The 9,639-nt window shown below is 38.0% G+C and overlaps 3 protein-coding genes across 4 annotated transcripts; all 3 read right to left on the bottom strand.

The window, feature by feature from the left end:
- Positions 1 to 147: 147 nt before the first annotated feature.
- On the bottom strand, positions 148 to 1,692 carry LOC116172598 (esterase FE4-like). Its single transcript, XM_031489835.1, has 7 exons — positions 1,562 to 1,692; positions 1,319 to 1,515; positions 1,106 to 1,271; positions 876 to 1,051; positions 677 to 827; positions 497 to 626; positions 148 to 447 (listed from the first exon to the last, which is right to left on the bottom strand). Exons 1-7 carry the CDS (start codon positions 1,581 to 1,583, stop codon positions 273 to 275), a joined length of 1,017 nt encoding a protein of 338 aa, XP_031345695.1. The 5' UTR covers positions 1,584 to 1,692; the 3' UTR covers positions 148 to 272.
- Positions 1,625 to 2,917, bottom strand: LOC116172602 (esterase SG1-like). 2 transcript variants are annotated; one of them, XM_031489840.1, is made up of 4 exons: positions 2,186 to 2,917; positions 1,996 to 2,139; positions 1,800 to 1,948; positions 1,625 to 1,756 (listed from the first exon to the last, which is right to left on the bottom strand). In XM_031489840.1, the coding sequence occupies exons 1-4, from the start codon at positions 2,381 to 2,383 to the stop codon at positions 1,726 to 1,728; spliced, it is 522 nt and encodes a 173-aa protein (XP_031345700.1). In that variant the 5' UTR covers positions 2,384 to 2,917; the 3' UTR covers positions 1,625 to 1,725. The 2 variants fall into 2 exon arrangements, with proteins under 2 accessions (XP_031345700.1, XP_031345699.1); XM_031489839.1 differs by having other exon boundaries at positions 1,718 to 1,948; positions 2,186 to 2,915.
- A 2,505-nt stretch (positions 2,918 to 5,422) lies between these two features.
- LOC116172599 (juvenile hormone acid O-methyltransferase-like) lies at positions 5,423 to 6,397 on the bottom strand. The gene is made up of 3 exons (XM_031489836.1): positions 5,979 to 6,397; positions 5,655 to 5,932; positions 5,423 to 5,605 (listed from the first exon to the last, which is right to left on the bottom strand). The coding sequence occupies exons 1-3, from the start codon at positions 6,347 to 6,349 to the stop codon at positions 5,442 to 5,444; spliced, it is 813 nt and encodes a 270-aa protein (XP_031345696.1). The 5' UTR covers positions 6,350 to 6,397; the 3' UTR covers positions 5,423 to 5,441.
- Between the last annotated feature and the right edge of the window lie 3,242 nt (positions 6,398 to 9,639).

Raw genomic sequence — 9,639 nt, 5'->3', positions numbered from 1 at the left:
CCGTATGAATAAAAGTAAGCAAATGCTTATACTTACAAAATTCAAAGTAAATTGTGTATTATTGACCCTCTACAAGATGGCATGCGTGATTGGGAGTGGGAAAAAGTTTTACTGTTAAGGGTATAACACTTTAATGATTAACTCGTTACAACCCCTACTAATATGTGCTTCTACTGATCTTGAGATGCTGCCAATCTACAGGCAAGTCCATATTACAGTCAATATAGGTACCCTTAACTAGTAAAAGCAATTATCTCTATTATCAAATAGATCTATACTAAAGGCCTCTTATCGTAATTGGATGCAATATCTTCCCAGAATGATATTCTATCAGATAGTGCATTTTTTACAGTTCTTCCATCGAAATTGTTATCTATGTGATAGTAGGTCAAATTATTCATGTCGATCGGATCCCACGGTGAGAACTCATAGTTTGGTGTAGGATTGCTAAAACCGTTGACCATTAACGAACAATCAATAGTTATAACCGATTTACCCAGTTTTTGCAAAGTTTGCCCATAACTTTGTTATCCCTTTGACGGCTTTCATTTCTAATTCACTTTCATGGTAAACGCCGTATAAATTGGTTTTGAAAAGATACAATAATTCATCGCAATGGCATACACCTGTTGGAGTTGCCTGTATCAATGGAAGCACATTATTTATGGGTAAGTACCGTAATTGTGTAAGGGATCCCCGTACAAGTCTCCATAGGATCTTGCTCCACGATAATCAAACATCAGTTGGTAAACCGGCGTTTTTGCATATTTCAGGTGCATGTCTGTCAATATATGAATTGGATAGACTACGAGTATGTCGGTACCAATCTAAAATTTCAAATGCGTGACCAAGTAATCATCAAGATCTACCTATACGTTAATAATTTGCAACGCTTTTTTCAAACTGACATTCTCGTTTCCTAAGTAAAATGATCGAATCTTTTTTGTAATGTCAGAATACTTTTTGTAGTCGCGGTATAAAAACGTGGTGGGTCCCAGCTCTTCAAACCCTTCAGTAAATTCTCTTGTAAGCTTACTATTATTAAAAATGTCTAAAAATTAGTGTCAGTTGTAGTGTTCTTGTAATGGAATTTTTAGGTACCTACATCCTGTAAATAATATGCCTTCCCCCGAAGTGAAACTGAACAACACTGGAACCTTTGCCGATTTACCCGATCTCATTAAATTTTCAGGCGTATCCGGCAGAAATGCGTTGGCCGATTCACCTTCAACTACAGGTTTAAATGCTATTACTGGTGCCGTTGCCCATTCCTGAGAAATCAAGTTACCAAGTGTATGCAAGAAAGTAATTTGCTAACGTAAAGTCTTGAAGATGCTTGCACGATGTCAACTGCGCTGATTTTTCTAAGGCATTCCACCACATGCTTGCTTTCAGTAGACGCACAACCTAAGTTGTTGGCGAGCGCAAGTGTTTTGTTTCTTGCTTCCTCCTTAGGCGTTAGTGCCCACGGAGCGAAAGCCGAACCACTTTGGATGATGGCCCCACTAACGAAATCTACATAAACGCTATAGTAAAATATGAGAGGTGGAATTGTTTTTACCTCGTGTAAGAGGCGACATCATTTGAAAATGTGAGCTCGCAGCGCCAGCGGAGTTTCCAAAAACTGTAATTCAGTTAGGGTCACCACCAAAGTAAACGATGTTATCCCTGACCCATTTCAAAGCTAAAACCTGGTCCTTAAGTCCATTATTACCAGGAACAACTTCATCTCCAGTGCTGAGAAACCCTAAGGGACCTAAAAGAGACATGGGAATCGTAGAAAGAGGATGTACACGCACCTAATCTGTAATTGTAGGTAATTAATACAATGTCTTCGTCTAAAAGGAAATCTGGTCCACAAAATGCATCGTCTCCGCTGCCGGCCATCCACCCACCACCATGTGTGAAAAACATGACATGGTAGGAGATCACTGCTATCTTGACGTATCTATGAGCATATTGTAAGGATAACCATAGAAAATGTAGAAATCATACTTGTGGCGTGTAGACGTTAATATAAAGGCAATCTTCACTGCCGGACACCTCCAAAACATTCATTAACACATTGTCCTGTGCACACATGGACTTGTACGTCGTCGCGTCCAGCACGTTTTCCCATGATTCCGCTGGTAATGGAGGCTAGAAACACGATCCTTTCAAAATGAACTATTACCAATGGCTTTACCTTAATCTTAAATCTTAAACTACCAATCGGTGGTTGCGCGTATGGTATTCCAGTAAATGAAACGAAATCTTTGCCTGTCCATGTCTTCTTAAGCGATCCGTCAAGTGCACCGTGAGGTATGGTAACCCTCAAGAAGTATTCTTTCGCCCTTATTCCTATGAAAAAGGAATAAATCAATAGGAAATGAGTGGACCGCATTTCTCTTGGCACGTTTGTTTATTGCTAACCAAAATTTAATCAATTTTATCCTTTGACCCGTCCATGATAGTTCTTATTGAGTAAGACGAAGAGATAATTGACTTAATGAACGCTGCTAATCGAATCTAAATGTTTTTTGGTGGTGGGCCAGATGGCCTTGATACAGTGTCACCCACCACGGGCCAGTCCAACGAATCTCTGCACGAATCGACGTGTTTGAATATACGTCATGAGTTGCTTTACGTTCCGAGGCGTAACCATTTGACTGATGGCGGCCGTTTTTTCTGGAGTCCATGGGGCGTAATGATGTGCCCCAGGTATTTAACCTGTTGGCAGGCGAAGTGGCATTTTTGCCGGCGAGCGCGAAATTTGAACTGGTCAAGTCGCCGAAATACCTGCTCCAGACTCATAAGGTGCTGTTTGGTGTTCTTGGTAGAGCTATTAAATCGTTCAGGTAAGCTATAGGAGAGGCACTTCCGGTATCCCGGTGCGCAAGCGGTGAATGAGCCTCTGGAAACTGACTGGGACCCAAAGGGCATTGGTTTGAAGTGGTACAGCCCAAATCACGCCTCTGGGAAGGCTATGAAGGTAGTATGTATGATGCTGTTCTGGAGTCGGACGGGTACGGTGGTGGACAGAACGTTTCCTATCCTACCATCTGCCATGGTCAGGTTCACTTGTTTTACATGGACCGGGCAGTTCTTGGCTGGTAGGTGGACATACAGAGGGTGGTACCTGTGAGACTTTGGCGAGTACCTGTGTCTGCCACCGTTCAATCTCTATTTGTACAGGGTGGCCAAATACGAATGCGAGGTACTGTATCTTGCGGTAAAAAAATTTATTACTAAAACGGCCACGAGAAAAAGTTGGAAAATATTTTTAAGTTTCTGCAATGGCCGCTAGGGGGCGTAACTGCAATCTGGAATCTAAAAAAGTGATTTTTCTGTGAATTCCGCTGTACTAACCTAACAAAAAAATGTCCGGTCTTTGAAGTTGACCATAATCTGAACCTTTTTTGTTTGACAATTTTTCTGTATCTCTAAAAATGAAGTGGTGGGGGGTATTCAAAGGTTTCCGTAAAGAACACCCTGTATGTTCGAATCGACTGAGCCGAGTTTAACAAACTCGGGGTAATTGAAAAGAGTTATTTTTCGGCTACAAATATTATAATATTAATTGAAGTTTTGTTAGTTTCACATATCGCCGCTTGAGGGCTTTTTTCGACATTCTGACAGAAATGGTTAATTTTCTCAAAAAAATTAAATGCGTTGGTTTGATTTTTTTTCATGAAAAAGTAGCTAAATGATGCCTAAACAAGCTCGCGAAAACCGCATCTTGATATCTTGTTCCTAACCTAAAATGTAGGCTAAAGAAAATTTTATACCCTCAAAATTTAATTTTTTGAAGCTAATTTTTCCGGAATTATTTTTATTATATAATTTGTGCTTTTAATGCCACCGTAAATGCTCGAAATGCCGACCATCACGATATATATCTATCTATGTCATATACCTACTCGTATATATCTCAAGATATCGAGATGCTGTTTTCGCGAGCTTGTTTAGGCATCATTTAGCTACTTTTTCATGAAAAAAAATCGAACCAATGCATTTAATTTTTTTGAGAAAATTAACCATTTCTGTTGGAATGTCGAAAAAAGCCCTCAAGCGGTGATATGTGAAACTAACAAAACTTCAAATAGTATAATATTTGTAGCTGAAGAATAGCTCTTTTCAATTAACCCGAGTTTGTTTAAATCGGCTCAGCCGTTTCGAAGATACAGGGTGTTCTTTACGGAAACCTTTAAATACCCCCCACCACTTCATTTTTAGTGATACAGGAAAAATTGTCAAAACAAAAATTGTTCAGATTATCGTCTTCAAAAACCGGACATTTTTTTGTTAGGTTAATATAGCGGAATTCCCAGAAACATCACTTTCTTAGATTCCAGATTGCAGTTACACCCCCTAGCGGTCATTTCAGAAACTTAAAAATATTTTCCAGGTTTTGCTCGTGGCCGTTTTAGTAATAAATTTTTTTACTACAAGCCTCTGCGATGGATAGATTCTCAGATACAGTACCTCGCATTCTTAGTTGGCCACCCTGTACAATGGGCGAGGAAAAAGTGGAGATCCTCTGGCTGACGGCCTTTTTTGCACACTGCAATTACTGCGAATTACTCCCATTTCTTCGCAGTCGTAACAAGCGAGGCCGTTGATGCCGGGGGCCTTGATGAATACCACGCTTGGGGCCGGCTTCCTGACTTACGTCTCCGGCACCTTCTCGGGAATGCCTGGTAAAATGGCGGTAGGCATCTTCCATCTTTCGGACACCCTGGCGAGGTTTTTAAGCAGTTTGACCTGTGGTCGAGGTACTGTGCGGCGTATTCGGAGGTAGAGCAACCCGTAAACCATGCTCGCCTAGAATTATTTCCCCGGGCGTTGGTTTTCTGGGATTTCATCAGCGACAAGAGCTGTCCTCTCTGTTCCATCTCTCTCCTCCTGCTCCATGGATAGGATGGTGCGGTTTATCGGAGGAAAGTACTCTCAAAGGCAAAATGAATCAACTGGACGAGACATGTCTATTGGTGAAGTGGAAGAAAATACCTTGACAAGTAAGTGTCGGAAGAGGGTACTCATAAAAGGCGAGTGGAACATCAGGGCGAGAGCTAAGCACGGATGTCTAACTAATTAGCGAAAGTATAAGTGATTACGTATCATCAATGGTGTGAAAACTGCACATTTGGATATCTCCAATACGAAGTGTCGAAAGAGAGTACTCTCAAAGGAGGAACAATGAAATGTCTGAACGAGAGGTGTCTGTCTGAGAAGTAAAAACCTCATCCAGATATCATGAAAAAGGGAACGCCAACGAAATGGATATAAGTCCTGAAGAAGACGTCAGAGCATGTACCCAAACAATCCAGCTTATACTGACCTTGTTGGAATAATGTATAAAATTCATTGGTGGGTTTTGCTTAGTCTTTAGAAGACTGCGCCGTAGTTTGGCGAACTTTAAGCACTATCGCACTAATTCACATGAGTAAAAACTTGGAATTTTACTTTTTTGCATGTACCACAAATATGTTATAATCAAGAACGTACAGTAAGTCATCATTATAGCTAATACGAGTAAACAATTCTTTGAGATGGTCCTCCAGAAAGTCTTCCTGAAAGTCTTTCGGTATCTTATCCATGACAGGGATGATTGATGCGACGAATGCTAAAAAGTTTCCTTTTTTGTAGAAGAAATATCAAGATTATGCCACTACCTTTAATCTCCACGTCTGACATACTCAAAGAAATCTTGCTTAAACTGCATTCCTGTGTCTTAAACCCAACGCCGCTTAGAAAATTGGAAAAACTTTCTTGGGGTCTTTGAAATCTGCTATAGGGCGTTCTTACAAAGTCATCTTCTGTAATAAATGCGGACCAGCGTGGACGATTCCAAACCTTTTTGTACACGTCGTAGAGAACGCAGCTTGCTGGAAATAGAAGTAGAGCATCCCCACCAGGTTTCATCATATTCAGTATATTAATGTACGTTTGCCTACAATTAAAACTGCAACGTTAGTTTTGGCACACGATAGACTTACTCTTCATCTTTAACGAAATGCAGAGCCCAAAATGAAAAGACGTAATCGAACGAGTGCAAAAACTCCTCGGGCACCTCCTTTTTCTCTATGTTTAATTGCCTAAAATTAATTAGCTCATTTCCGTAGTGCTGGTTGGCATGATTGACCATTTTTTCCGACTGATCAATACCTATCAGTTGACCAACCTGATGACGCAGAGGAAGATAGATGTTATTGTAAGTGAAATGTCCGGGTCCCGCTCCAATATCTAAAATAGTCTTCTTTCCATGATCTCCATTTATAAATCTGTGTAAATAATCTCCCAACACTGATAATGTGTATTGATCTAAAATCTTCGTTCCGATTTGCAGGTACAGTTCTGGATTATTCATATTTGTCGATAACGTTAGAGGCGCACATACGAATGTTCATAACTTTACGTCAGCCCGATATTTATTCATATCTCCGATTGCGAAAATTTAACGAATTACGATGATAATTAGATTATCAGAATTTGTGCAATAATTATTTGCACATATCCAGTAGGAAGCCGTTGACTGCAAACTGGTCGCTTACTACTAAAATTTGACACCCAAAATATCTTGTTGAAGTAAAAATTTCACTCTTAAGTCCAAATACGCAATCCCTTACTTCAATGCCCATTAAACAGTTTTTGAAAAAAATTGGAAGGGAGGTCAAAAAGGTTACCTGATGTCACCACTTTTGGGGATCGTATGGTAAATCGATAAACTTTAACAGTTAATTTACTAGATAAGGAATAATTTTTGATTACGAACCACAGCAAAATATTAGCATTTTGCTTTCTCATGGTGGCAATAGCGTATTATTATTATAATTATTTTCTAGGCGTCTTGCAAAATCCGTCATTTTACAAAATTCCTAGTCATTTCGTGAATCGTTGACAATGTGATATGTGGGGTAGTGTCCCTATCCCTTCTAGATCGATAAAGGATGCTATTTATTGCTCTCGGAAGGGAAGGGAGCCCAATTAGTTAGCTCTGGGAAGTACACTGTGGCACAGTTTGCCCGCGTTTTATAAACCGCCCAGGTGTTTTTAAAAATGGCGGATTTTACAAAATGTCTACAGCACATATATCTTCAAATCCTTAAATTTAAATTCTTTTCCTAACTTTCAAAGCGACACATACATAAACCCCCATAAACCCAAATCACCCTCGATACGATATAGGCAAGTCATGCCCAACCGAGGTGCTGGGATTAAGATCTCGACGTCTTAACAATAACATTTTTTTAAGGACAAGGATAGGCGCAGAACAGGTGAGAGATTGAGAAGGGATTTAATTTCAAGGATGGGTACGAAAAAAGGCGACATCTAACGCAGGAATTTTACGACACATAGAGATCCTTGTCCTAATCTTGATAAAGCTAAAAGGGTAATGAAATTATGAATGTTAAATGTAAAAAATATCTGATATTTCAGAGAATGATTGAAATCGATGACAATTTAATTCAGAATTTTATTGTAAAATATAACAAATGGTTTCCAAACTAAATAATAGTTGAAGATATATGAGTCTTACTCAAAATCAAAATTTAAATTCAGTAAGTAATTTACAAAAAGGGAACAATTCGTTAGAAAATAGTTATCGAAATATAATAACGTAGTTCAAATTATTTAAATGACTATCACAAAAAATACATTAATTACGGTTCGGACGTATCGATAACCAAGACGCAATTAACGGTTATCTCACTGATTTTCGACTAAATAAAATATGACCTTTGAACCAACAGATCGCAGCCCTATCCGAGCTCAGAAGGGCGCTTTCTGCCAATAATCTCCAATCAGATTAAAGCACAACACAAAGCAATAAAGGGTTAGTGCAGAGCCTACTATAACTACCATAGTAGGCTCTGGTTAGTGATAGTGCGGCATATAAAGTACGAGAATAAATCAACGTTTGTCACGGCGGGTAATTAGAATACTGAAAAACCATAATTACACATTAAATGGAAAGCATTAATTCAGTTTACGTTAAAGAACAAAAACAAAATCGCAAATCGGCAATAAATAAAACTAAACGTCAAGTAACTTCATAAATTAATTTGTAATACACAATTAACTAAATCGTAAAGATCGAAATATTCAGGGTAGAAAAGCAAAGATGACAGGAGAAGAGAAGACAAATCCCTAAAAGAATATGCATGTTAAAATAATTTCGCGTCCTCATCTGGTACATACCCCACGTCGTAAATCACTAGTAAATATAAATCCACTAAAACGTATTCGATGGAGAAAGCCAACCACTACACCAGAAAGAGAAAAAAAACCAAAGAACATATTATAATATATCCGATACAAATCCATTTTCAGGTTGTCATCTGTCAAGGAAAAGATCTATAAAGGAACAAACAATTAGCACCCGAAGGACCAAGAAAACATCGATAATGAGAGAAAATTACAGAAAGGTAGGTAATTCAGATGACCTTTAGCGGAAGAATAAGAAACTATAAAATAAAAACTTTACCAAATACAACGAGAAATATACGTATGACATAAAATCTGTTACTTAAATGGAAAAAAAACTTTGAATTCTTAGAATTTTTCAAATCTTTAAGAATGTTGGGATTCTCCAGATTTTCTGGATCATTCAAATGCTTCAGTTTTTTGGACTTCATCGGTTCTTCGAATTTTCCAACTTTCTCACGTTCTTCAGACTTTTTCGATGCTTCGTATGTTTCGGTTTTCCGATTTTTTGAGACTTCTACGATTCTTCGCGTTGTTTAAACAAGTTTCATTTTGAGATTGTATGCATTATACACGGATTTTCCGGGTCCTTTCGATTCGTCCCACTCTTTGGGTTATTCGAACCCAAAAATGTATCGTTTTTTCGAACTCTTTCAAATCTGCTCCTTGTGTTTTTTGAATCCTTCAGATTCCTTAGATGCGCCAGAGTGTTAATTTTTTCCGGATTGTTCTATTTCTTAATGATTCTTTTATTTCTTTTGATTTTTGAGATTTTTTATTTCTCAGATCCTTAAAGTGCTTCAGATTCTTCCGTTTGCGCGAATACATTCCACAAATTCATCAGTTTCTTCAGATTCTTCAGAATTTTCAATTTCCTCCCTATTTCGTTAGAGTCTACGGACCATTTAGATTTTTTATATGCTTCGTATTTTAAAAACCTTTCGATTTTTGTATACTCCTAATTTTTCGGATACTTCAAATTCTCTCATTTTTTTAATCTCACCATTTCTTCGACCACCTTCAATCCTTGTTTATCTTTCGAAGTTTTAATTCTTCATACTGAACAGACTCTTCAGGTTTTTGACATTCATAGGATTGTTTTTCAGATTTTTCAACACCCTTGCGTTCGTTCAATGTTTCAAATTCTTTCAATCCTTTACATTCTTTCGTTTGTTCGAATTCTTGAGATTTTTCATTCGATTCTTCAATTTTTCCATGGCCATCATAATTTCAATGTTGAATTAAATTACAAAAAGGAACAAAAAGGTATGACATAACCTTGCATTTTTTTTCCAATAAGCTTAATTCCGTCCCTGATAATTTTAGGTAGGTTTTTAATGTGACTAATTCCTGGACGCTACTTTTTAAATGTTGAACCATACCATATGTAGCTTTGTAAGTGGTCTTCGAACGTTCTTTGTATTATTATTAATCGCATTTAATAAATCTCTA

This window comes from Photinus pyralis, unplaced genomic scaffold (genome assembly GCF_008802855.1).
Source record: "Photinus pyralis isolate 1611_PpyrPB1 unplaced genomic scaffold, Ppyr1.3 Ppyr1.4_LG5, whole genome shotgun sequence".
In the NCBI taxonomy this organism is placed as follows: Eukaryota; Metazoa; Arthropoda; class Insecta; order Coleoptera; family Lampyridae; genus Photinus; species Photinus pyralis.
The sequence above is the reverse complement of the archived record's forward strand: the minus strand, read 5'-3'. Positions and strand labels throughout refer to the sequence as shown.

Coding starts and splice junctions, on each gene's coding strand:
- LOC116172598 (XM_031489835.1), bottom strand. CDS start 1,583: ATGATGTCGCCTCTTACACGAG. Junction 828..875: donor AAGCGTTGCAAATTATTAAC/GTATAGGTAGAT, acceptor TTGAAATTTTAG/ATTGGTACCGACATACTCGT. Junction 627..676: donor GGATCCCTTACACAATTACG/GTACTTACCCAT, acceptor CAACTCCAACAG/GTGTATGCCATTGCGATGAA.
- LOC116172602 (XM_031489839.1), bottom strand. CDS start 2,383: ATGCGGTCCACTCATTTCCTATTGATTTATTCCTTTTTCATAGGAATA. Junction 2,140..2,185: donor GTTTAAGATTTAAGATTAAG/GTAAAGCCATTG, acceptor TCGTGTTTCTAG/CCTCCATTACCAGCGGAATC. Junction 1,949..1,995: donor TTAACGTCTACACGCCACAA/GTATGATTTCTA, acceptor ATATGCTCATAG/ATACGTCAAGATAGCAGTGA.
- LOC116172599 (XM_031489836.1), bottom strand. CDS start 6,349: ATGAATAATCCAGAACTGTACCTGCAAATCGGAACGAAGATTTTAGAT. Junction 5,933..5,978: donor CATTTCGTTAAAGATGAAGA/GTAAGTCTATCG, acceptor TTTTAATTGTAG/GCAAACGTACATTAATATAC. Junction 5,606..5,654: donor GTCAGACGTGGAGATTAAAG/GTAGTGGCATAA, acceptor GAAACTTTTTAG/CATTCGTCGCATCAATCATC.